Raw genomic sequence first — 26091 nt, forward strand, 5'->3', positions numbered from 1 at the left:
GTTAACTACGTTTGAAAATGTCTCGCTAACTCCTTATATTTTTTTATGCATTGTTTTTAATTAACTCTTTATTTTTAATTTATTTTTTTGAACAATATCAATTCTTATTTATTTTATTTTTTAAAATTCTTTAGAAGAGTTGTTTTAACAATAAATAACTTGAAAGAGAGAGAAGGTGTGTAAGTCGCGACGTATGAAGATAAATGTGCTGGCTAGAAAAGGATAAACTATTTATATTATAGAACAAATTTAGAAATGCGATATTTCGAAATATTTCATTATATTGTATTAAAATTAAGCAAGAAGCATACATAGTGCAATATTTCTACCAAAGTCCTAAGTTATGAGTTAAATTTATAATGTACCCAAATTCGGTACGGGTTGAAATTTCATCTTTCTCGATTGCGACACATATTCCAATTCCAATATGATTAACTCATTCTCGCCTGCGTAAAGATAAGGAGCTGGTACGTACAAGGTTATTTGCGGACCTACTGACGGCCAGTATCTCCCAAGATTATGACCGTTTACAAAAGCAACTCCTTTTCCCCAACCGGTAGTATCTAGAAATGTATCCAACGGTTGTCCGATGATCGTGAATTGTCCACGTAGAAATGTTGGTCCATCGTTCAAAGTCCCGCTGTCAATGCGTATGGTTGTTATGTTCCGGGGAAAGGATACGTTGGAAAATGCGTACCCTGTCATATTCCAATTGGTTAACGGTGTACCACTAATAGTTACATCCGAGATCCCCTGAGATGCAATCAGATATAAAAAGAACTCAAATATCGTAGAATTCACATATACATATGTTTAATTAATGCTAAAATATCACTTGCTCATTCATTGAATCAATGTAAATTAATACATTATCATGTACGTATGCAATACATATACATATAAATAACAAATACTTCAAAAATATTGTTACTGCGGTCGTGTGCGCATATTTTTCGATTTTAACTTTTAATAATTTTCTCGATACCTTGAAATCGTTAATTTCATCTCCAAAATTCAAACGTCCTTGATTCTCCACCAATAGACTTAAACGGCGGCCGTAAGGACTTTCTAGTGGTATAGTAAATATCTTATCTGTGCGACTTAGAGTGCCGCGTAGTCGATTATCTACATAAACCAGCGCTCTGTCCTTTGTTGTCGCTCGCAGTATAGCCGAATCAGCCAGATCTGAGATAGAAGGTGGCAAATTCGTCTCGTAAAGAACAAATCCTTGATTCACAGAAAGAGCCTCGAAAGTTTTAGGCTGGTCTTCACTTGCCTGGACCACCACGAATGGAGATCGACTATCGAGCAATTTCATTACCGGTTCCAATAATACTGGACCGTAATTACCTTTTAGAGATACAATCGGGAGGGACATGTTTGGCAATGGCAAATACTGTAATTTCAAAGCACACACACGTTAATTAACTTATTCAAAAAAGATAGGAATTATGCATTGCCGTTTCCAGCATTTCATAAAGAATAATCTTTTTGTAAAACATGAAATATCAAAGAGAAAATACATCAGCGTATTATTACAAAGAAAACGTACGCGACCAATAACATCTCTTATAGCAAAGTATTTAGTTGTCGGATCTCCGGCTTCGGTCAAAGGAGCATCATAATCGTACGAAGTCAATTGTGGAATGTATGCATCTTCCCCACCATTAGCTCCTGTTGATGATCATTACGTTGAATAAAGTACATATAATCGATGTAATTATTATTAATTGCTCTAAATATTATTTTTACTTGTCAATTCGCATAACTATAAAAAAAGTTTACTAACCAGAAGTGAAACCAAAGTTTGTACCCCCATAAAACATGTAAAAGTTAACGGAAGCACCTAGAGCAAGCATTTCTTTCAACGATTTTACAATAGCTTCAGTTTTTACCCTCTGAAAGGCTTCTCCCCAATGCGTTAACCAACCTGGATAGAATTCAGAATTCACCAACGGTCCCTACAAATCAATTTGCAAATTCAATCAAAATATCATAATTTTATTACTACATAATTCGTGATTTCTTAAACAACAATATCGCTTACTCTTGGTTGATAAAGACGCAAAGACAGAAAACTGTTGGTCACGTTGCTGCTCGTTCCAAAGTCGACGGTGGTGTACACTCCAGATATGAATCCGCATCGGAGAAAAGCCGTGGTTGCACCGTCGGTTGTATATAAAAGAGCTTTATTGCCAATTTTTTTAATAAAAACTTCTTTTAACATGTCCATGTACTCGGTATCACAAGCATAGTAACTTCCATATTCGTTTTCTATCTATTAACGCAATTGATATTAGGATGACAGGTGACAATAATGAAAATAAGACGATGTATTATAATTAAATATTAAGAAATTGACAACATATTGATGACATATTGAAGTAAAAATATTTAAATGTATATCTACGTTAATTTTTAACGTTTTTTCAAATTGCTTTCGTAATTATCAGTTGTAGGTAATATTAATTATAAACGAAATAAATCATTTTTAACTTTAATTAATATTAATCTAATATCTAAGAGTGTTAGCATAGAATAACAATAACATTGTATAGAACAATACTGTCTCGGAAAATTCCATAGATATTACAAAAAATAAGTGAATGTAAGGTATAGTTAATCATAATACCACTTCTTCATCTAGTAAGTAAATATTACCTGAACCATTATTATCGGTCCCCCATTACCTCTTAAAAATGGCTGTATTTTATTCAATACTTGATTTAGATACAATGTGGCATATCTTACAAAATCTGTAGAAATAGAAAAATTTCTATAAAACAGAAAAACAATAAAGTCTGATTTCATAATTTAGTGTTATAATATTGCAAATTTTATCAATATATCTACACTTATTATCACAGAGAGAAGTATAGTGATAGCAACTATACATTTTTATATTATGTGAAATTACATTATGTGAAAATACATAATTGAATAAATTATTTTATAATTGTAGTAAATATAAAATACACAGGCCAATAAAATTTAAAGGGGAGTCTTATGCTTTGAATTTAAAAAAACGTTTCCGTATAGGATTTTGATGCGCTAAAAATGATTACATTGTCCGTTTTTTTCCATTACCCTCATTTTTTAAATAATCGCAAAAACAGTCTTTTTGAGAGTCAATCTTTATTAATTCTTTTCAGTTGAACAAAAAATAATATCGTGGTTTGTTTTGCGGTATTTAACTCAGAAATGTTCCAACAATACCAAAAGTGTTTTTTTAATGCTTATAAAAATGTTTTATGCGAACTGCAAACAACTTTAAAAAAGATTGTAAAAATCAGAAAAAATGACAAATTTTTAAATATAAAACCTATAAATAATTCGAGAGAAAAAAATCGTAAAAAATATTTTTAGTATTGTTGGAACATTACTGAGTTAAATGCCGTAAAACAGATCACGATATCATTTTTTGTTTAGTCAGAAAAGATGAATAAAAAAATTATTTCCGAAAGAAGCTGTTTTTATGATTATTTAAAAAATAAGGAGGTGAGATAAAAAACAGAATTTCTTCGCAAGAGGGGAGAGATGGGGTGAGAGTCACTTCGCGTGAATAGTAGGTTCCACCTCCCCCTACAAGGGGCACCACTACTAAAAAAAGTAATCTACTTGAAAAAAATCTAACTCAACCCATTTGTTGGTATGAGGTAGTTTTCGCTTCGCGTGGAAAATCAACACCCATGTGCAACAGTATAGTCATGGAAGTCGTGCGACTTTCCTTATAACATTTAGCTTATAATTCATATAGCAAAAATAAGACATTATGTCTTAAACTTTTTTATTCATAACTTTTTAACAAAGAGCAAGTAAAATCTGTTAGAGGTCACTCAGGATCGTGACTTTGACAACATATATCAAGTTTTTCAAAGCTTAAAACATGTTTTTATACAAATGCACAATTTAAGTGAAACAAATTGTATCTTACCTGCATCTTTTGTACGCAACTTTATATTTGGTGCTTCGCGAAGCAACCAATACGGTAAACCACCCTAAAAGCAGATATGTTAGAATTATCAAAATTGTGTAAAATAAGTTTTTTGAATAGCATTTATAGGAATTAAGAAGAAAGTAAAAAGATGAATTTTTAAGTTTAAGTAAATCTAAGATGTGAAAGGACAAGTTATAAGGACATAATAATTTATTCTAATGACTTCGTACTAACATTTGATGTATATATGTATTTACCATGTCTCTTTCTGCGCAGATATAAGGACCCGGTCGCAATAATACAAACAAGTCTTCTTCTTGCGCAATATTTAAGAAATTTACTAGATCTGCATCGCCGTTCCAGTTAAATTGACCTAGTTCTGGTTCATGAAGACTCCATTCAACGTAACTATATATATACATTGCTATATATATATACGTAATAAATAAACGTATAACATAACTATATAAACATATATATATACCTCACGAAGGCAGACAAAAGGCAAATTACTATATGTCGTTATTATTTATTCATTATTTCGAGACATATTATTTTAAATTTAATAAACAAACAAAAAATCTATTACATACAGATATGTTTAACTCCCTGACGATGATGATTTCCTTGTATTTAAATCATTCAAATTGCGAAATTACGAAATTCAACTTACGTGGAGATAGCATTAAGTCCCGCAGCTCGCATTTTTCTTAAACGATCTCTCCAATATTGTCTAGGCGTTCGAAAATAATGAAAACTACCAGAAATGTACCGAAAGGGTTTCCCATCCAATAAAAACTGATTATTATCATAATCAACATCAAAACCGTATCGCCATACCTGCAATTAATTATTCTAAATTTCTGCTACTTATAATAATTTGATAAAAAAATAATAATACGATCCATTAATAGTTTTTAAAATGTCGTTTAGTCCAATCACTGTTGTACAATATTTTATTATATTTGTATTACAAAATTACAATTATATGTATACTTGAGCAGTGGCGTAGTTAAGGGAGGCTGTAGCCCCCACAGCACTCCCCCCTGAAATTCTGAATAATTTCAATAATTTTATAAGAATGTGTAAAAAATTGTTGAGTCGTAAATATCAATTTGTTTCGAAAAAGGAAATTAAATCCTGTTCGGATAGTTCTTATATTTAATTTAGTTGCAAAAATATCGTTTATTATGTATTAAAAATATACTTGTTGATTTTCTTTTGTATTTGGCACGTAAACAAAAATTCGATAAATTACACGGAAAAATATGTTGTTGCTAGTACAAAAAGTGGCGTTGGGAAAACGGCAGCACTTCAACTTGCGAAATCTCAGCCGGATATTAATATTTATTATTCAAATTTTTACACTATAATCTTTAACATATTCTGTGACTTGTAAAACTATTCCGAAAATTTCGAAGCACTTTACAACAAAATGGCGGATTTTTAATGATATTTTGTCGAGCTTGGTGAATTTCTTTTTTAAACGTTAAAGTTATGTTACGAATTTTCGAATTAAAAATTTTCATTAATGCTACACTGTAGTTAAATATTTGAAAAAGTTTTTTGAAAAATTTTAAATCTTTAAATGTAATAGTAAAAAAATTATGACAATTTATATGCAGCATCAGCGAAACGTGTCTGACGCAACATTGCAATGACATGTATTTAAATTATCATAACCTTTTTGCTATTAAATTTAGAGATCTGAAATTTTCCAGAAAACTTTTTCAAATTAAATAAAAAATTTTAAAAATACAAAAAAAATTAAACAATTAAAAAATTAAAAATTAAAAAACTTAAAAAAATTCGAAAATTAAAATAAAAAAGTATACAAAAAAACCACTACAATGATTACAACCTTGATGCAATGTAGAGGCTTAAGCTTATTGGCAACTAATGTGATCAAATTGATGTACAAAATGTTATATAAATCAACATTAATTATATTTTTATTTAACGTTTTAAACGAATTTTTTTTTGTTTACACTTACCAAATGCGTCATTAGTATAAAAAAGAACATTTAAAAAACTGATTTCTACAGCCCCCCCCCCCCGCACACTGTATTCGAGATACTCTTTTTGGGCTCATTTATCACACTACGTCAAAAAATTAAGAATCACTTATTCTAATCTTCAAAAACAGATAATTTTAAAGATAATTTTCTCATAAAAAATAATCATAATGAAATGATCTAAAAATCATTTTAAAATTGAAATCTCTACTTTTCAAAATTGATCATTTAAATAACAATCTGATTTTTTTATAGAGAGCTATACAAATATAAATAGAGATCTGTCAAATCTGAAAATTTTTTTACGAATTTTGCAAAGTTCAATGGCATCAATTACACAAAAGCAGTTTACCGCTTTCAAAAGAGTGAATCTTCATCTTTAATTTACGTACTTGTGAGCCTTATATGATTTTTTTACTGAGTTATTTAAAATTGAAACAAAAAGTATCTTTTTGACTTTAATACAAGACGAGTAGCGTTCGATAGTTTTTAAAAAATAGAAATAGAAATAGAAATAGAAATTTTTCTTTTAAACAAACCTATTATGGGTCGTTAAAATCATATACACTTTATATATGGATAATATATAAACAAGCGTAAATCCGACCGTGCAACTTTCACATGATACATGCGACGGTTCTGTTTTGGTAGAATAAAGCGAACATTGTTTTACCCAAAGTCATTGCTTCGAATACGCGAACAACATAAATTACATTAAGATCACAATATCTTAACATTTTTCTTTAACATTTATCCTTAACATTTTTTATCGCAATTTATCATTCAACATATATATCAAGTTGAATGATAAATGTATTGATTAATTGTTTAATTTTTAGCATCATATTTTATGTACAAAAAGTTCCTTTATATAAAATAAATATGATAGAAACGTCTTAAAAAGAAAACTTATGCCTTTCTATCGTATTTTAAACAATATCAAGTGTGCGTCTTCTGTGAACAGTAAAGAAAATACGTTTTTCGCTTCAACGTTAAACAATTAAATGAATAATTATAGATACAACGCTCAACATCTTTATCTACACAAATCGCAGATAAAGACTCTTTTAAAAATTATGAACTGCTTTTGTATGCAATTTTTAATTCACGCTATGGAAAATCATGTTTGTAAGATACATAAAAAAATTGTCAGATTTGAATCTCCATTATTATTTATATTTAGCTACGTAAAAAATCAATCAAATCGTTATTTAAATTGCAAAATATAAACAATTAATTCAAGCTCTAAATGCTTTTTATATTACCTATCTTATTATGATCATTTTGTATAAAGTTTTCTTAAAAATTATCTATTTTCAAAAGAAGAATAGATCTTGATCCCTTAATTTTTTTATATAGTGTATATATATATTTTTTTAAGATATTTTTTCACGACTTAATTAATACTATACATTTTTATAATTTATATAGACATGGCATACATGTATATTCTACTGTATGCTACAAGTGCAGTACATGATTTCTAACTATTGACACAGGTTTTTTATGTATCATAAATTAATAATTTTCGTTACATCTTTACTGATCAAATTATACCTAAAATATCATTTAAACTTTGTTATTTTGTATAGTCAATTAATTCTCTATTTCTTTCTTGTCTTCTAATTTAATCCAGACCAATGCCATTATTAAGGCCATGGCACACAAAAAAACTGGAGCAATAAAACGTAAGTAGTAAGCGAATCGACCAATCACAGTAGAGTCCGTAAAGTAATAACGTAAGCAGTAGCCAATCCAACATGTTGATTTCCTTACTGCTTACGTCTTACTGCCTTAAGTTTTTTGTGGCCTTTATGACTCCGATAAGTTAATCGTAAAGATAAATACGTTTTCATAGAAACATGTAATGCAGCAGAATATCATGAGTCAATGAATATCTTTCTATTACGCTTCTCGCAATAAATGTGAATAACCTTAAATATATACATACATGTAAATAGGTGTATATGTAGTTGTATTGTATGTAGGAACTTTTTATTTTTTATCGAAACATCCTATGTTACATATAATTTAAATGCATATGTTTAAACACTATTAAAAATTTTAATTAAACTGTATAAATAATTTTTTTAATTAAAAAGATTATTGTATAATTATGATAAAAATTTAATACGTTTTAAATATGAATTTATTTATATGCCTATGTCAAATACTTTTAAAAGACTTTTAATTCAAGTAACATTTTAGTTGCATTCAACCAACGTTATAAATATGATACGAGATCGAGGTCATCAGTAGAATCAATCTACCTTTAGGATTGCTTTATGACTTGTATTCAAAGATTTATGTTTTTTACGTAAACGTATATACATACATCATGCATGAACTTTGTTATATTTTATTTTTTAAATCAAATGTAATATTCTCAATACACATTATTCCTCTATTTCAATTAAAACAGAATAACAATTTTAAGATTTTTGATTAATGTGGTATTTTGTAGCTATAGTTTAAAAAAGTAACCAACTGACCTGAAGAAAAATATCGAATCTCATTAATAAACAATAATAATTAACCCCTGCTCGTTATTGAAATACACAAACAATACAAAATATAATAAAAAACCGACCAAAAAGAGAGAAGAGAGAGAGAGACGAGCAAATAAATTAAGATGTTATATAACATTTATTAAAATTAATATTTAATGCATATTACAGATAAATAAAACTAGTTTTAACTTTATATGTAATCTTCATCAGTAATATAAAAAAATACAAAATACACATTTCAATTTAATTAAAAACAATATAAACGGAGTAAAGAATAAAGAGTCATAAAAGTTATAATTACGTTCAGCTTTGAACTCATTTATATATTATTTTTCTAAAATTAAAAAATTTTTATTAAATTTTCCACTTTTTCTTAAAGCTGTTATTGCCATCGTTAATTCCGTTTGAGCAATCAGTATTAATTTACTGCACTTATATAGCTTGTCCGTTTACGTGCATCTGTGCACATGTGTATCATGTGCTTGTATTTTTGTATAAATTTAGATAAAAATATATTGTACTTAATTTTAATTTGTTATTAATATGATTAATATCACTATTCTGATTTTCTTAATTCCGGGAAATTAAAATATAAATGTAATAGTTTATTAAAAACCGAATGGAAGTATATAATAAATAAGACTTTTAATATATAAGGATTATTTTATTTTAAATATATTAATCAATGGATTAATTTGAAGTTTAAAATGAACATAAAAAGCAAAAAAAGGTCTTTTATATTATATATTTTAGAGGAAATATGTAGTATATAGCTTAAAATTATAGAGTTGATAAATAAATATACATGATTAAATATGAAGGTTATATAACAGAAACAGTTGTATTTAACATACGTTATTTGGTAGGTTAATTGTCTCCGACATAACGCTACTAGATGCCAAGATTGTCACGAACATTAATGACCACATTTTCGACCAAGGTTTTTATATTTTCGTCGTACTTGAATTGCACTCTTCTAAGAGCTTAATTCGCTATCCACGCTCGAGCGTAACTGACGGAATTGACGACAAGCCTAAGATAAGTAACATTGACGCTTAAAGTTTATCATCGGATAGATACGATGCTCTTCGGTCGTCAATATTGCTTAAATCATCATTTATTATAATCATTTATTATCGTGCAGGTATTCGCGCCAATACTTTTTAATTAAAACATTATCAAAACATTGCATTGAGGCTAAATTTTTAAACAACGCACTCGAATCGTTAAGTGCTAAATATAGTATATACAATTTACACACGCGCACGCGCACACACACACACACACACACACACTCACACACACACACACACACACACACACATTAATTAAGTCCAACATAATACTTCGAACAACAACAACCTACACAGTTGGATATGGAACATGCACAATTAATAAAAGAATTATATATGTTTAATTTTTTTTATAAATCTCTATATCTTATAAAGTTTCACATAAATTACAATAGTCTATTAATAAAATAATAATAAAATATTAAAGTAACAATAATTATTATTGAAAATTAATATTAAGTGACTATGTATCTTTTGTGTTCCTTGGATCCGCTTGATAACATAATTTTGTTACCAACAAGCATGGAAACTTCTTTGGTCAATAATAATTGTACTTCCTGATGGATAGTTGGAGATTTTATGTTAATGTATTGTTGAGGATGGCTAAAATGAATAGCGGAAACGTCCAAACATCGATGTAACTATATATCTTTTGTTTTATTAAATAATTTTTTCTACAAATTTGCGCACTTCTTACCGCGCTGACTCTTTTTTAGCCAAATTAAATTTTCTTCGTTTTTATTAAAATATATAAGGAGTCCATTATTAATTATTTTATTAACAATAATATAATAAATAATATATAAACAATGTTTTTAAGTTGTTAGTTTATCAAGATTGTTATGTCATATCTATCTAACAGAAAACATGTTGTATAATTAATAATTGTCAATGAAATAAAAAGGTAATTAAGAGTCAATATTATATGTGTGAACTAATAAAACATTTAATATATTATAAATTAAAATAAAATAACAATAAACTAAAATTCACACTATAAATGCGCACGCAAACAAAAGTCAAACCATAACGTTTCGGCTGCATATTCGAGCCATCCTCAGATGTACATATAAATATTAATTAACGCAGTAAAATATCTTTAGTCAACGCAGAAAAAACAAGAATAAAACTATGATGGATTGTTATGTTCTAAAACGTTGAGTATTTCCATAGAGAGAACAATTTAGTTCATCAAGAGATTGGAAGATCGTTTGTGATGTATCCCTGTGGTACTAATAAGGACACAAAATTAACGTTATATTAATAAAATAATGTGACAAGCAATTGTCCCTCTGACAAAAAACTCACCCTCGAGTAATCCATGTCGTTAAAAGAGTCATTTATTAAAATTCGGTGACGATAAAAATAATTATTTTGTTAACACATTGCAAATGCAAGTCGTTCGAAATATAAAACTTTTATAACCGTCCAACTAACTCAACGTACAAAATTATAATGTTTAAGATTTTGGTAATGCAAAGTCATATCTTGTTTATAATAGGAATATATGCTTCATGTAGATCTAATGCGTCTGTTTTGCTGTTAAAAAACAGCAAAACAGTCTTAACCTACAAACAGACACATTAGATCTACATGAAGTATATATTCCTATTATAAACAAGATATGACTTTGCAAAAAACGCCTGAATAACTTTAAAGTGGCATTACTCGGTCAAAAAAAATCGTAGAGACTCGAATTTTTTTTCAAATTGTTTGTTGAAAAGTACACTTTACGATGGTCTAATTGTAAGTGGTATTTTTGATAAAAAATCGGGGCGATCCAGGTAGCGCGTCAAACAATCAAATTTTTTAAGAAAAAAATGCTTGGGCTTTATCAAAACATGGAGATGCGGTATCGATTTGCACTAATTTCGTATCAAGTTTTTCTTAAAGTACAGATAATTACCTACAAAATGAAAAAAAATTGTCTTGATACGATAAAAATTGACCGAGTTATATGCGCATTTGAAAAATGGCAACATTTCGATGAAAAATTTTGTTGCGTATCTATACATTATATTGTACGAATACATTAGCATAAATTCCAGATTTACTGTATAATTTATTTATTATTAATATTTTTTTATAATCCATAATTAAAAGACATACGTAGACATATACGATACAGATTATCATCTGAAGGTAAAGTGAGCGAAATGAAGCAATGAAATACATTTTTGCGTCACTGTATATCGCATACGTTGAGCTATCAAAATTCCAACTGCAATAATTATCAAACTGTAGCAATTTATCAAAATTAAAGATTTAATTATGAAACTGTAACAATTTATCAAAATTAAAAATTGTATTTAAAATGTAAAAATATTATTAAGCACTTAAAGATTTAATCGCGGCTGTTTATAAGCCTTAAGGACGTTCTCCGACTGCAGTTGTGCTCAACCTAAAGTTTACTCGCGTCCACGCAATCGCCCCTACACACAGAAAGTAATAGTTGACTACCACTCGCGCTCTTTCACTTGTTTCGTTGTTTCCCTCTCGCTTTCGCTATTGCCGTCGGTCGAAAACATAGCGGAGCTATCTTACTTTGCTAAATGGTTTCTTAAAAATGAACACCGGAAGGCATATTCAAGAAAATTTCATATTATTCCTTGTAATATCAAGTTTTATGTCTCTTTGTTTCAAAAAATTCTAAAGAAAACTTTTTTTATAGTGAATAAAAAACCATTTTCGAATAAGCTTTAGACAGGGATTCTACGTTAAACGTTTCAACTTTGAAGTGGAATATCTCGATTTTTAATCCCGTAACGAGTACTGAGCTTCAAAGCATATGTTCAGAACACTAAAACAAGCTTTTTCTGTAAGTTTCAGAAAAATCTAAAGAAAATTGATTTTTCAGAGAACGTCCTTAAGATATACCTTAAGGTGATGCTGAACCTGCCTGTATTATCGATAAAACTAGCGTTTTTGACGTTTTTGTTCTTGTCTAATTTCATAATTTCTTCACAATAGTTTCGCAGAATAAAAATTCCTTTTCTACGATTGAAATACTTATGCTAATGTATCTGTCCCTGATCTATATATATTGTGTCCAAAGCTGGAAAAAATATGAAATTACAGATTTCTTTATTTATTTTTATCTTCAGCGTTGGTCGCCATACTGAGGTTAAATGGATAAGGCAATCTATGATTTTATACTTTTTCTAGCTTTGAACACAAAACACACCAGGGGCAGATACGTTAGCCTGAATATTTAAATCGTGGAGAAGAAATTTTTATTCTGCGAAACTATTACGAAGAAATTAGACAGGAACGGAAACATCAAAAACACTAGTTTTATCGGTAATACAGGCAGCTCCAGCATCCCTTTAATTGCATAATTCATTTATATATATGTATAACTAGATGAATTTATAATTATTGTAAAAATTATCAACTGATAATAAATTATATCTGTCTTACTTCAGTTGATGCGAAATTTTAATAGAATTTCATTATTTTGTTCACAGAAATGCCAATAAAAGTGATTTATTAAATCTCAACTATATAATATATTATGGGCCAAAGATGGTGGAGGTGCGAGTGAAAGGTGAGAGAGGATGTTAAAAAGTTTAAATGGCAGTTTGAAAAATTTTGAATGCGGACAGAGAAGAAGAAGAAGAAGAAGAAGGAGACGTTTCTTAATTTTTCATTAAAATCACCATTCTTCGACCGCTTGTATGTCTAGAACGGCTTGACCGATTTTAATTTTTTTTTTTGCTCAAATTACTCGTAGCGATGCCGCCTTTCAGGACATATAACGTTCGATTCAAAATTTTTTATATTTTAGTAGTTATGCGCCCCCCAAAAATGGACTTTGGTGGCTCGGGATAAGAGACTTGTAGTGTCTCTTAGTTTTTGAACATGGCCGGAGACACTACCGCGTCTCCTAATATTTAGGATTTATAATTATATGTATATATTAAATACAATTATTACATAGTTTTATTAATTCACTAATAAAAATTGTAGAATTAAAGCCAAATTCTTTACATGTCAGACTAAAGTATAAAATATCTCGAAAGTATTGATTTTTTTGATATCTGTACCTTCACTTTTATGTGCAAATTGTATATAGGGCAATCATATTATGCAAAAAAGATTATGTAATTCCATTTAAAAAAGTGGAGGTGACTTTCGTATCTTTTTGGTATCTCCATCTAGAATTCTAGACATAAAACATTATGAACAAAACACGTCCCCTTCGAAACCGTTCCACTTTTATCTATTGGGGAGTACAAATTAGTTCGGTCCGTTTTCCAAAAGATGATCGCCTCCAAAGACGAATCATTTTTTCGAGATGGAATTCGAAAATTGCCTGAGAGATGGGAAAAAGTAGTAGCCAGCGAAGGACAATACTTTAATTAATCTGTTCATTTATTTTATTTTGAAATAAATGCATTTTTGAACACAAAAAACGGACCGAACTAATTTGTACACCTAAAAAATTTTGTATTATCAAAAACAAGCGAGTTATTCGGGTGGCCTGTTTTAGATGCCTGACCCTATATGTATATACCGGGGGGATGTCTAAGACCACCCATATACCATCAGAAACAAAGCATTTTAGAAAAATACGTTTCAGAAAAAAGTTGTATAGTTTCAAGGTGTACATAAGATTATGTCACTGATTTGATCTGATTGAATAGTCATTTGAAAGTCATGTGAATATCACGTTGATTTTTTTTAAATGGTATACACCCTATTTTTTATTACATATTTTTATAACTTATTATTTCCAGAATAATCAAATATTTTTTAATTAAGAACTTTTTGAGTTATGACTTGAAAGTTTCAACATTTTGACAAAATACAAAATATCTTGTAAAACATTCAGTTTTTGATAATCTTTTATGCACAAAATAATGATACTAATCAATTATTGTTATAAAAACATATAACTATCTTTAAAAAAATTTGTGTAACTGCCTGTTACAAATTTATTATTTTTTTATCTATTACTATTCGGAGTGCTAGATTAACATGAGTCCCCTTGCCTCTCACAATTCGAGAATAAATGAGTGCATATTTATCTATAAGCGACTAAGTGTTTAAAGTGAGCACTAGTCTTTGTGACGCAAGCATCTACTCTATTTTGAAAGCAGTTAGTTGCTCGAAGAATTTCCTTAGCACCTAAGAATTGTATTGCTTTATTTATTCTACGAATCATATTGTTCCTCGTAGTCAGACATTCAAGACATTTAGATCAAGAGATTTTATCATTCTCCAAAAATAATAATCAAGAACGGTAAGGTCCGGAACTGGTGATCGGGATGGATAATTAATCGGACCGTATTTATCTATCCAGTTATCGGAAAACATAGCATTTAATCTAAATACCGACGAGAACATGCCGTAACGGTCAAGTTGGATCTTAGATGCTTCTAATTTATAATTTTGTGTAAATTTATATACTATGTATATATTCTTAAATGTGCGCCGAAATTTTTGTTAGCTTACAACACAAACTCTAATAAACTGCTGCAGTACTATCACGAGTATTATGACGCACAGAAGTATTCGCCGTCAAGGAAGTAAGTGTCTACGTGTTTGCCTTCGAGGAAGTGACTGTCTAGGTGTTCGCCTTCGAGAAAATGGATGTCTACGTGTTCGTCTTCGAGGAAGTGAATGTCTAGGTGTTCGCCTTCGAGGAAGTCAGTATCTAGGTGTTCGCCGTCGAGGAAATGGATGTCTAGGTGTTTACCTTCGAGGAAATATGGATATCTAAGTGTTCGCCGTCGAGGAAATAGGTATCTAGGGTTTGTTTGTAAGAAACGTCGTCATCGTCGTCGTCATTGGCTACAAAGTGGAGAAATGCCTTTTAGAATTTTTGGCACAAGAGATAATAAATATGACTCGACCATTTATAAAAAAAAAATGATAATATCGAGCGTTGCGATCTGTTCGGTCGGTAAAGTCGATTTAAGAGTCTCATCGATCTGTCACATCGATAGCACATAAAAACACATAAGTGAGGCTAGAATAAATTAATTTTCTGATTTTTTATCTAGTAGTTATCTTAATATTATCTTATGAAATAATTCATTATTGTTGAGGACATGTTTTAATATTTTATTATTGTTGCTTTTGCAATAACAATTATTGCAACATCCTTTTGTATGCAGGATTATTAAAAGAATTTAAGAGTGTACGCAATGCAATAGGAAGTCAATTTTGAATCTTGCCGATTTATCGATGCAATCTGACGTGATTGGTAGCCTGGTATCTCTTCGCTACATTCACACATGTTGAAATGATCAAGCACTCTTCTGGATCGTTGGAATTATATCGTGTAATTATTAAAAATCTCTTTAATATCGTATCAGATAAGTTTTATAATATCTATTAATTTGTTCTCTCTATTCTTTATATAATTATAAAAGAACTGATTCTTTGTACAATAGGTACTATATTTTATTTTCAGATTTATTGAAAGGAAAGGCTTGAATCTAATTATACTAAAATATTCTGAATCTTGATTTTCTCTCTGTGTTTATTTTGTGAGTTGCCTTTCATTTTATTATTATTTATTTGTCTGGTAGTTACCTCAATTTGTTCTCTCTCTATTCTTTATATAATTATAAAAGAATTGATTCTTTGTGCTTTGTTGAAAGGAAAAGAAAAAAGGCAAGGATTTAAAAGATATATTCCGATTTGTCTATAGATCTTTTAAATCCTTGCGTATTCATTTCAGGACTTTCCCTTCAATAAAGACGTACAGCATAAAGAATCAATTCTTTTATAATTATAAAGAATAGAGAGAACAAATTAATAGAGATTATAAAACTTATTCGATATGGTTACTCGGAATATAAAATTAATTGGTTTTAGTATTGAAATTTTAAAAACCTTAAATAATTATCTAATAATGTAATAATATATTATCATGGAAAGTAACTGATATATTATTGAAGGTGCCAGTTCAAAGTGAACATTCATAAAATGTATATCCTTTTGTTGTGTATATATATATATACGTAATAATGATTTAACATCACATGCGCACTATTATAAACAACTAGTGTTCATGTGTTGTTAAATCATTTATTACGTATATATGCAACAAAAGGATATATATTTTATGAATGTTCACTTTTATATTTTACTAGAGAGTCTCCACTCGATTTTGAGCTCTTATTTAGTATCAAATTATTTGTGCGATGAGCGGTTTATGGAATTCGTAGCTTCTCTTCCAGCATTTCGTTGGCCTCTATCATTCTCCTTTCCGTTATCTTTATTTTATTATCTCATCCTTCTTGATCATTTCCATATGTTAGTATTGAGAACACCAAACAGTCGACCAGTCTTATTTTTAGCATTTTTGAGATTTGATAATACTTCCTAATCTTTATTAGTTTTCCCACTGCTAACTTCATCAGGTCATATTTTGGTTTTATTTCCTGCTTAACTAAACCAATGTTCGGTATTAATGATCCAAGATACAGTAATTTTCAACTACTTCGAATTAAAATGAAACGAATTATTTCAGGATAATATCAAAAATTTAATTTGTTAAATATAACATTATTTACCATATGCTTGTGTGTGAGATAAATGAACTATATCTATAAACATTATATACTGCCTGTATTATTAAACAAAATTAGAGAAATAAATATTATATATTATTTTATATCATTTTATATTATTTTTTAAATACTTCATATTTACTCATCATCGCCCTTTCTAATTTATCTCAATAGTCAATAATACAAATTTAGTAGGAAGAAGACATACAAGAAAGAACGAAAGAAGAACGCAATTGTAATCTAATATCTAGCTTTATACCGCCTAAACTTCCTATAGCTTGATACACCTATAGATCACTTTATTATTCCAACACTAAGGGCGACTGTCACCAACGCCGATTAACTTAATCGATGATTAGTCCATTGGAATTGACCAATCGCGTCTGTCGTCAAAACTAAATGATAAATGCGATTGATCAATTCCAATGGACTAATCGTCGATTAAGTTAATCGGCGTTGGTGACAGTCGCCCTAAGAGTCCTTAAATATTTTCATCTTATTTACTTCATATTTATTTCTAATTTTGTTTAGTAGTAGACGGTATATAATTTTCATGATAATTATATGAGGGTAGTTTAGTTCATGCAAAGTTTATGCAAAGTCTAAAATATAGCACCACCAGTACGTATCGAGATTATTTTTAGTATTCGGCAACTCTTAGAGAGGATCACACACCAAATTTCAGTGACATACCATAATAGATCTATTATTCTGTGTTTACTGTTTGGCGTTCATGTGAATCGATCAGGTTTGTAAAAAATGGACCAGAAAGAATTTCTTGTAGTGTGACCACAAAATGATTTGATTTACAAAGTCCAAATTTAGAAAATAAGAGGGGTGTGAAAGGACTTTGTAGTGTAAATCGAACCATTTTGCGATCACATTACTTGAAATTCTTTCTGATCCATTTTTCGCAAACTACGAAACTTGATTGATTCAAATAAACGCCAAACACAGAATAATAGATCTGTGTCACTAAAATTTCATGTGTGATCCAAGAATTACCGAATACTAAAAATAATATCGATACGTACTGGTGGTGCTATATTTTAGACTTTGCATGAACTTATTAAACTACTCTCATATCTCGGTACTTTATTGATTCTTAAAAAGCTACATTTTTGCTATTTTTGCTATATCTCTAAAACGTTATACAAATGTTATCTGATAATTCTATAAAAAAGAGATTGGAAATTTTATAATGATTTCTTAGATAATTCTTATCAAAATGTTGTCATGTTATCTCTAGGTTACTGAAATCAAATATTTATTGTGATTGTATTAAAAAAAAATTGTATAATAAGAAAAATTAAGTTTTATAATATCAGAAGGAGTAATATAACATTAAAGAGAAAATGACATAAACTTCAGTTGTACTGCACACTTAAACGAGGTATTTAACGACGTTTAACTAGACACACAATTCGGACATTATTATTATATAAACTCGTATCCTTGTTACACACGAGTGATTTAGAAACTTTGAGGTCATCAAGTATTTGTCGTGATGAAGGATAATTGAGCTGCTAGTATAAAGATATTATATATATCATATATATTTGGTAATTCTCATTAATTGACAGTTTTCCTCATTCTTATACTTAATACGGATGTTAAAATATTCGAATAAACTTGAAACTATTAAATAACTATTAGTTATATAAATATAACATAAGTTATATAAATATAACATACCTAATCATATGGGGGAATAAAATTTAAAAAGTATATAAAATCAATGATACGCCTTAAAAATTGTTATATAAATCTTTTAAATTTGTGTAACTTTAAGGCTTAAAAAAATCAAATCGTAATAAAATGCAAAAATACCGACCATAATATTATATTTCTTCAATTAACATGCGATGGTCAACAAATTTGTGACAATTAAGCCACTTAATGCAGATGGCACACGTGGAAATGTCTATGACTTGTATAACGACGCATTTAGCATTCATATACTCGTAAATATTTTTAAGAGGCTAAGTTAATTGAGGTTAATGGAGAAACAACTGTGCAGCAGCAGCTTTTACACATTTGATAACAGGGTGTATACTATTGACATAAAATTTACATTATATAAATAATAACCTATTTTTTCAATAATTATAAGAAAATTAACTAGGTGATATTTATAATTTATTTGATAATTTATTTAATTCTTTGACAAAGAATAGATTTTCCTATCAGGAAATTTATAATAGTAACTAATATTAGAATTTCTCTTATTAAAAAGAGTACAAAAATATTATAAATTATTACAAAAATATTAAAGTATTAATTTTTCTTAAATTATTTAATTTGTTTTATGTACGATAATATTATTTACTTATCAGTTAGTAAGAACTTAAATAATTAAATCAGAAAGTTGTATCTCAAAAATAATCATTCGATTATAAAAAAACTGTTTTATGCTATAATTATATTATATAATGTTTGTTTATATATTTTTATTTTGACTAAGTAAGTGTGGGTTAAATTCATAATCCTAATTATATTCTTAAAATATATCTCAACTTTATAGAGAATGTAATTCAATTTTACAAAAATGAAACAGTTATACATATTAATTAAATAATAACATAAAAGCCGATTTTAATGCTTTCAATATATTATACAATACGTATAACATAAATGAAAAAATTCCAATTTAATTTATGTACGATAATATAATTTACTTATCAGTTAATAAGAACTTAAATAATTAAATCAGAAAGTTGTATCTCAAAAATAATCATTCGATTATAAAAAAACTGTTTTATGCTATAATTATATTATATAATGTTTGTTTATATATTTTTATTTTGACTAAGTAAGTGTGGGTTAAATTCATAATCCTAATTATATTCTTAAAATATATCTCAACTTTATAGAGAATGTAATTCAATTTTACAAAAATGAAACAGTTATACATATTAATTAAATAATAACATAAAAGCCGATTTTAATGCTTTCAATATATTATACAATACGTATAACATAAATGAAAAAATTCCAATTTAATTTGCAATTTTTATTATTTACATAATCATAGTCAAATAATAACTGAAAATAAAATATTAAAAATATATGAATATACATTCGTTATTAAACGTACACTTTGGTTCTAAAATATTCTTATCAAATATTTGTGCGCTTTTATTTGGAATATAGTATTCATGTATTTTTATGTAATTCTTTTATCGGAAAAATCCGTGTAATTTTCGGATGCGTTTTATCTCTGAAAAAAGTGTCATTCAAAAGAATCGATCAGTTTTCTCTAAAAAATTTTCTTCTTCTTGATATTAAAGTAAAGATCATTCGGAATTAAACGAGAAATAAACTTACATTGTTTTTATACATTTAAAGTAGCAAGAGAGTCTTTATTTTTAAGCATTTGAAACTTTAAAATCTGACTTGATGCAAATGAAATCTTGATAGTATTTTCCCAAGAAGATTCTGTCCCTAATTAAAAAAAATTTTTTTAGGGAAAAGTAATTCGAAATTTTATAATGCTGATCAAATCAGATAAAAATATTTAATCAACCATTATTGTCAACAAAATAATGTTATAATAGAGGATAGTGGTTTAAATCGGACCTATTTGCAGTTATTGTTCTCTACAAGGCGTAAATAAAGTCAGATCATAAATCCAATGGTGCCGTTCGAAAGATTATTTAATTTTCTTCATTTTTGCTTTAGATCATTTTAACGTATCTCTTATCTGTGTCAAACTATAATGGAAAATGTAAAAATGCATTTTCCGGTCCGATTTGAAACTATGAATTTCAAATCGAACCTCTCCTATTTTTATGGACTTTTAGATACAATTTTAAAATATTTTAATTAAATTTTGGTAGTATTGAGTAAAAACGAGCAATTTAATATTCAAAAATAAAAAATACAGTTTATATTATTAGAATTAAAATCAATAAAAAATTCCATCAATCTGAGTCTAATGACACATGATATTTTATTGATTTAGTGTATTTCTTAGACCAGATCTGGTCAGTCGATCACTAGTACTACAATCAGGTTGTGGCGAACCTTTTCTCTTCGATGAATTAGCTGGCTTACTCGTCTTTTTAATGTTTTTTGTATAGATTCGATATTTTTGGACACGAGTTCTTCCGAACTATTGAAACAAATTTTACAATAAACCATAAAAGTAATCACAAAACTTTTGATATTTTTGAATTCTGCACTCTTTAATTATCTTAAATTAATTACCGTTCAAATTTTTAACATTATTTAAATAATGATTACAAGGATTTTTTTTTGAAAAAATTTTTTTGCATGATATTTATTTAAATTAAAAAGGTCCGATTTGAAACACGATCCGATTTAGGACATTCTCCCCTAAATATTGATGAAACGATGTATCAAATTAAAAGGCAAGCATACATAGGTAGTCGCTAAAACTTATTTATATAGAGCAAAATGGAGCATATACTTTCGTCAACATTCAAACCATGCTATAAAGTACCAGTTCTCGTCCGATCACTGAAGTCAAGCAGCATTGGGCACGGTTAGTACTTGGATGGGTGACCGCTTGGGAACACCGTGTAACGTTGACAATTTTTTTTATTGAATCGAATAAAAAAATCAACATAAGTTACCGAATCGATTCTTTTAGAGTAAATCAATTCCACAGAATTATTTTAACTTTTTACAAAAAAAGATTTTTTTACATTTTTTACTCTTCATTTTAATTCACATTTAATATTCTCGTTAATTTCTTTAAAAAGGAAACGACATATAGTAAACTTATCTCTATTAAAATGTATGTCTGTATTATCCTCGTTAGAATGATTTAATAATTCCCTATTAATTAGTTAGATTTATATCTTAATTTATCTAGTAACATGTAATTTTAACTATCATATGTCTGCTACGACTCTACTCAGCAATAATAATCTACGATATTACGATAGGATAATTTTTTGTTTTTATCACAAAGATGAGTAACAAATAGATGTGTGATAAATGACATCAAAATTAAAATTATCTAAATATAAAAAAATTGTTCCTTATTTATGTACAATAATTCAATTTACAAATCAATTAAAATGTCTATAATTAAAATATTAAATTACTTTTACACTTTATATAAAGATTTAGAAAAATTGAAAGATCTTGATTTATATTTCGAGAATATGTCTTGACTCATATTTCAAATAATTCGATTTTTAAATATAAAAGCAGTATTATGTTAAAACAATCGAATATTCTCAAAAAAATGCAGCTTGTTTAAATTAAAGTATCATTTCAAGTTTATCAATTGCATTGCGAAACACTTTTTCGAAGTATTAGGTGTACAAATTAATTCTCGGCCCTTTTTTAATCAACTTTAACATTTATATTTATAAAAACATGAATACAAACTCAATTTTCAAAGTAATCTCCCTCGCTATCTATACATTGTTTTCATCGCTCTTAGGCAATTGCCGGATTCCAGATCGGAAAAATAATGGTAGCTTTGAATTAATGAATTCACCGAGGCTTTTTTTGTAAATCGAGAATCAGTTAGGTGATGTTGTAGGGCTCAAAATAGATGATTAATCCGAAGGGGCTAAGTCTGGAGAATACGCCGCATAAGGGAGAATTTCCCAGCCTACATCGGAGATGGTTTTAGAGTATTTTTTGCTGTGTGGGACTGGGCGTTATTCTGCAGCAGTATCACCTTTCTTCATCCACTGCCAATAAATAGCCTTTTTTCTTTAAGAGCATCATTTACACGAGCTCAGCAGTCATAGTCTGAGCTTGTCGGAGCAACTCATAATGGATCACGCCTCTCTGATCCCACCAAATACATATAGCAACACCTTTCTTGCATGGATGCTCGTTGACGGCTCACCTGGACAGACCCATGATTTTTGCCTCTTAGGATTCTCGTACAATACACTACAATACAATGCACTCCACTTTTCATCACAAGTAACAATTTTGTGCAAAAAATTCTTTTTTTTGAACCTAGAGAGCAAGGAGAGAATAGTATCGTGGCGTCTGCTTCTGTTTTCGGGCATGAGCTCATGAGAGGACCCATCGGGATTCCTTGCGAATCCTCCCCCGCTGTTTTAGGCGATAGGAAACGTCTTGGGTTACTCCAAGCGTATTTGCAAGTTCTAATTGCGTTTGGCAAGAATTTTCGTTCAAAATTTCCTTCAACTCCACGTCTTCTACTTTTTTTAGTTGACCAGGGCGTTCACGAATCTCAAGGTGAAAATTTCCCTCTCGCGAAACTGTTGGAACCACTTTTTACACGTACTGTATAATACAACATTCTCGCCCAAATCCAAACAAATCACTTCTTTTGCCTCAGTCGCGTTTTTCTTAAATTGAAACACGAAAAAAAGGCAGTGCCTCAAATGTTGCTTTTCGAACGTGTTTACTGCTGATTTTTCAGATTACGTTCACAAGAGGATGAAGTATTATACCTCATTTTAAAGCTAAAAGATGGCACTTCAAAATGACTACAAAGAGGGGGAATTCAACTTAAAAGGATGCCGAGGTCGCTGAAAGGTAGGGGCCGAAAATTAATTTGTACACCTAATAATATTTCAAATAATGCTAATTAATGTGTCTCTTTATGTGATGCAAGTACATGATTATCATTAAACAATTTATAATGTTGTACTGTATATTACATTTAAATAAGACTTATAATTTAAATTTTTGTACTTTCCGTTAAATATGCGTTATGCAATTTTAATACCGTTATAATTAAATGATTAAAAAACCGGTGTGCTCTTGGACAATTTATCGAAAATAATTTTTTTATTAGAAATAACCTTTACAAACAATAATAAACGATTTATTAGGACCATATAATGTAAGCACATAATAAGTAAGAAGCAATATATGCTTATATCAATCAAAGCTGAATTTTAAACTTCATGTAAATTTATATAACCACGTTTTTAATCTCTTTGAATTGCACAATAATTTTTCAGATTTATAAACGCAATAAAATTACTCTAATAATATCACAAATTTAAATTGCTTAGCAATTTAATAATTTGATGCTCAATTGGCATCATTTTAAGATCTTAAAATGTATTAAAAAATCTGTAAATTAATTTGTTGTAAAACACATTAATTGTTTAAAAATTTTTATAATACATGCATTAATTCTATAAAAGTTTATATTAACATATTTAGTTTGTATATGAAATTTTTATATTTTAAAAACAAATTTGAAACATAAAGACTATGAGTCGACGTAAGATGTACCTATATATATTGCTAATATTAAAATTTAATAATATAATTTTAAATACAAACGTTTCAACCTACATTAGGTCATCTTCAATGTAGTTAATAAATTTAAAATAAAAATATTATAAAATCACATTGTCTACTATATAAACATCTATTATAATTGTTTTTTTCACTTTTTAACATCGATAAAATTAAAGCTAAATATATCTTACTAACATGATTGAAAACTTCGTTCGCAACTTCTCCAGAGTTCATCCTCAGATGATAATTAAGTTCTTATTGTAAAGATTCTTTCTCTCTCTCTCTGCTTCGCCAAATGTCATTTTGCACTTCATTTCGACTTGGTAGTTCGCAATTTTATCATTGCTTTCAGTATATATTTTATATATAAAATGCAGAAATTCATCCTCATATGCATATGTACACACACGCACACACACATACGTATCTATTCAAGTTTTAAAAGATAAAATAGGAGAAAAGGGATAAAGTATTGAAAATGCAATTAAAATGAACAGATCCGTAATTATATATTATATATATATGTATATATATAATATACCGTGGTTAACTTTACGACCAATCCTGGAAGATATGATCATGGTCGTACTTCTATCATCTCGCGCGTAAAATTGCAGGTTGCAAACTCGATATATTTTTTTGCAGTCCTATGTAACGGCGCCGCGTCCCGACGTGACGTTTGGCACCGACATCCCTCCTCTTCGGTGGAGAACAAGCGGTTTGAAAGACTTTTCTTGACTTGCGTCTCCGAGTATACGATAGTCGTTACGCTTGAGCTGTCGGTTTCGCACGAGAATAAACATATTTTCTAATATAACGTTAGAGATAGCGAGAGTGCGTGTGCGCGAATTCCAGCTTTCGAGTTTCTAAGTCAACCGTATTTCTGAGTAAGCATAATTCAAACTTATGCGTTGCATCTTTCAATTAGTATTATCTTAATGTGTATATCTGTGTGACATAAATATTGATATATTTATATAAATCTTTTTCCAATTTTTTATCAATATCCGACAAAAGATAATTCAAGATCTCTTGGACTCTAATAATTAATTTTATTGATAACACAGTGCTACAAGAAAAATCTCTTAGAAATGCGATAATACGTTTCGTGAAGATTTTTCGCGGTGAACGCGATATCGTCGGCAGAATTTGCCTATTATGTCAGAATTTTGAGTAAATTAAAATGAAATAGACCATTAAAAGCGTTTTTAGCACTTTAAACATTTTTTGCGGCAAAGAAAAAACTGGTCCCTAAATGAACTCAATACACCTGAAATTATAATTTAAGAATTCAAACGAGTTTTAGTTCATGATCATACAACATTTTTTCATAAAGTTATGGCTATTTGAATTTTAGACTTTCTGTAAAATTTTCATAAAAAATACATACATAACGTACCTATATATGGTATTCGTGCGCACGCGCGAGCGCGTGTGTGTGTGCGTGTTATACAGCATCAAGACCACGTAATACGTTACTTTTATAATATTTAATGATTCCAAACCTTCTTTTATATATATGTTACACAGAGATCAGAACCCTATGGTTCGTCATTTTCATAGTATTTAATGACTCTAAACTGTTCTGTTGTGCGTGTATGTGTGTGTGTGTGTGTGTGTGTGTGTGTGTGTGTGTGTGGTTGAAATTCTAACATATGAAATATGTTACAGAAAGTTTAAAATTTCAACAGCTATAACTTGATGAAAAAAAGTCGTACGACCATGAATCAAAATTTGTTTAAAGCTCTTGAATTATAATTTTAGATGACGTTTAGTTTATACAGAAACCAGTTTTTTTTACCGTAAAAA

At 28.8% G+C, this 26091-nt stretch overlaps 1 protein-coding gene across 1 annotated transcript; it reads right to left on the reverse strand.

Annotated features, from left to right (window-relative positions):
* Nucleotides 1–308: 308 nt before the first annotated feature.
* Nucleotides 309–9455, reverse strand: LOC108782442 (beta-galactosidase). The gene is made up of 10 exons (XM_018550723.1): nt 9317–9455; nt 4611–4777; nt 4195–4345; nt 3935–3998; nt 2662–2756; nt 2048–2278; nt 1790–1961; nt 1553–1674; nt 986–1396; nt 309–753 (listed from the first exon to the last, which is right to left on the reverse strand). Exons 1-10 carry the CDS (start codon nt 9389–9391, stop codon nt 355–357), a joined length of 1887 nt encoding a protein of 628 aa, XP_018406225.1. The 5' UTR covers nt 9392–9455; the 3' UTR covers nt 309–354.
* Nucleotides 9456–26091: the final 16636 nt, after the last annotated feature.

This window comes from Cyphomyrmex costatus, unplaced genomic scaffold, assembly GCF_001594065.2.
Source record: "Cyphomyrmex costatus isolate MS0001 unplaced genomic scaffold, Ccosl1.0 scaffold127, whole genome shotgun sequence".
Lineage (NCBI taxonomy): Eukaryota > Metazoa > Arthropoda > Insecta > Hymenoptera > Formicidae > Cyphomyrmex > Cyphomyrmex costatus.

Excerpts from the sequence above, each read along its gene's own strand:
- LOC108782442 (XM_018550723.1), bottom strand. The coding sequence starts at position 9,391 with ATGTGGTCATTAATGTTCGTGACAATCTTGGCATCTAGTAGCGTTATG. Across the intron at positions 2,757-3,934 it reads GTTGCGTACAAAAGATGCAG|ATTTTGTAAGATATGCCACA; the intron begins GTAAGATACAAT and ends CTATTTCTACAG. Across the intron at positions 754-985 it reads ATGAAATTAACGATTTCAAG|GGGATCTCGGATGTAACTAT; the intron begins GTATCGAGAAAA and ends ATTGCATCTCAG.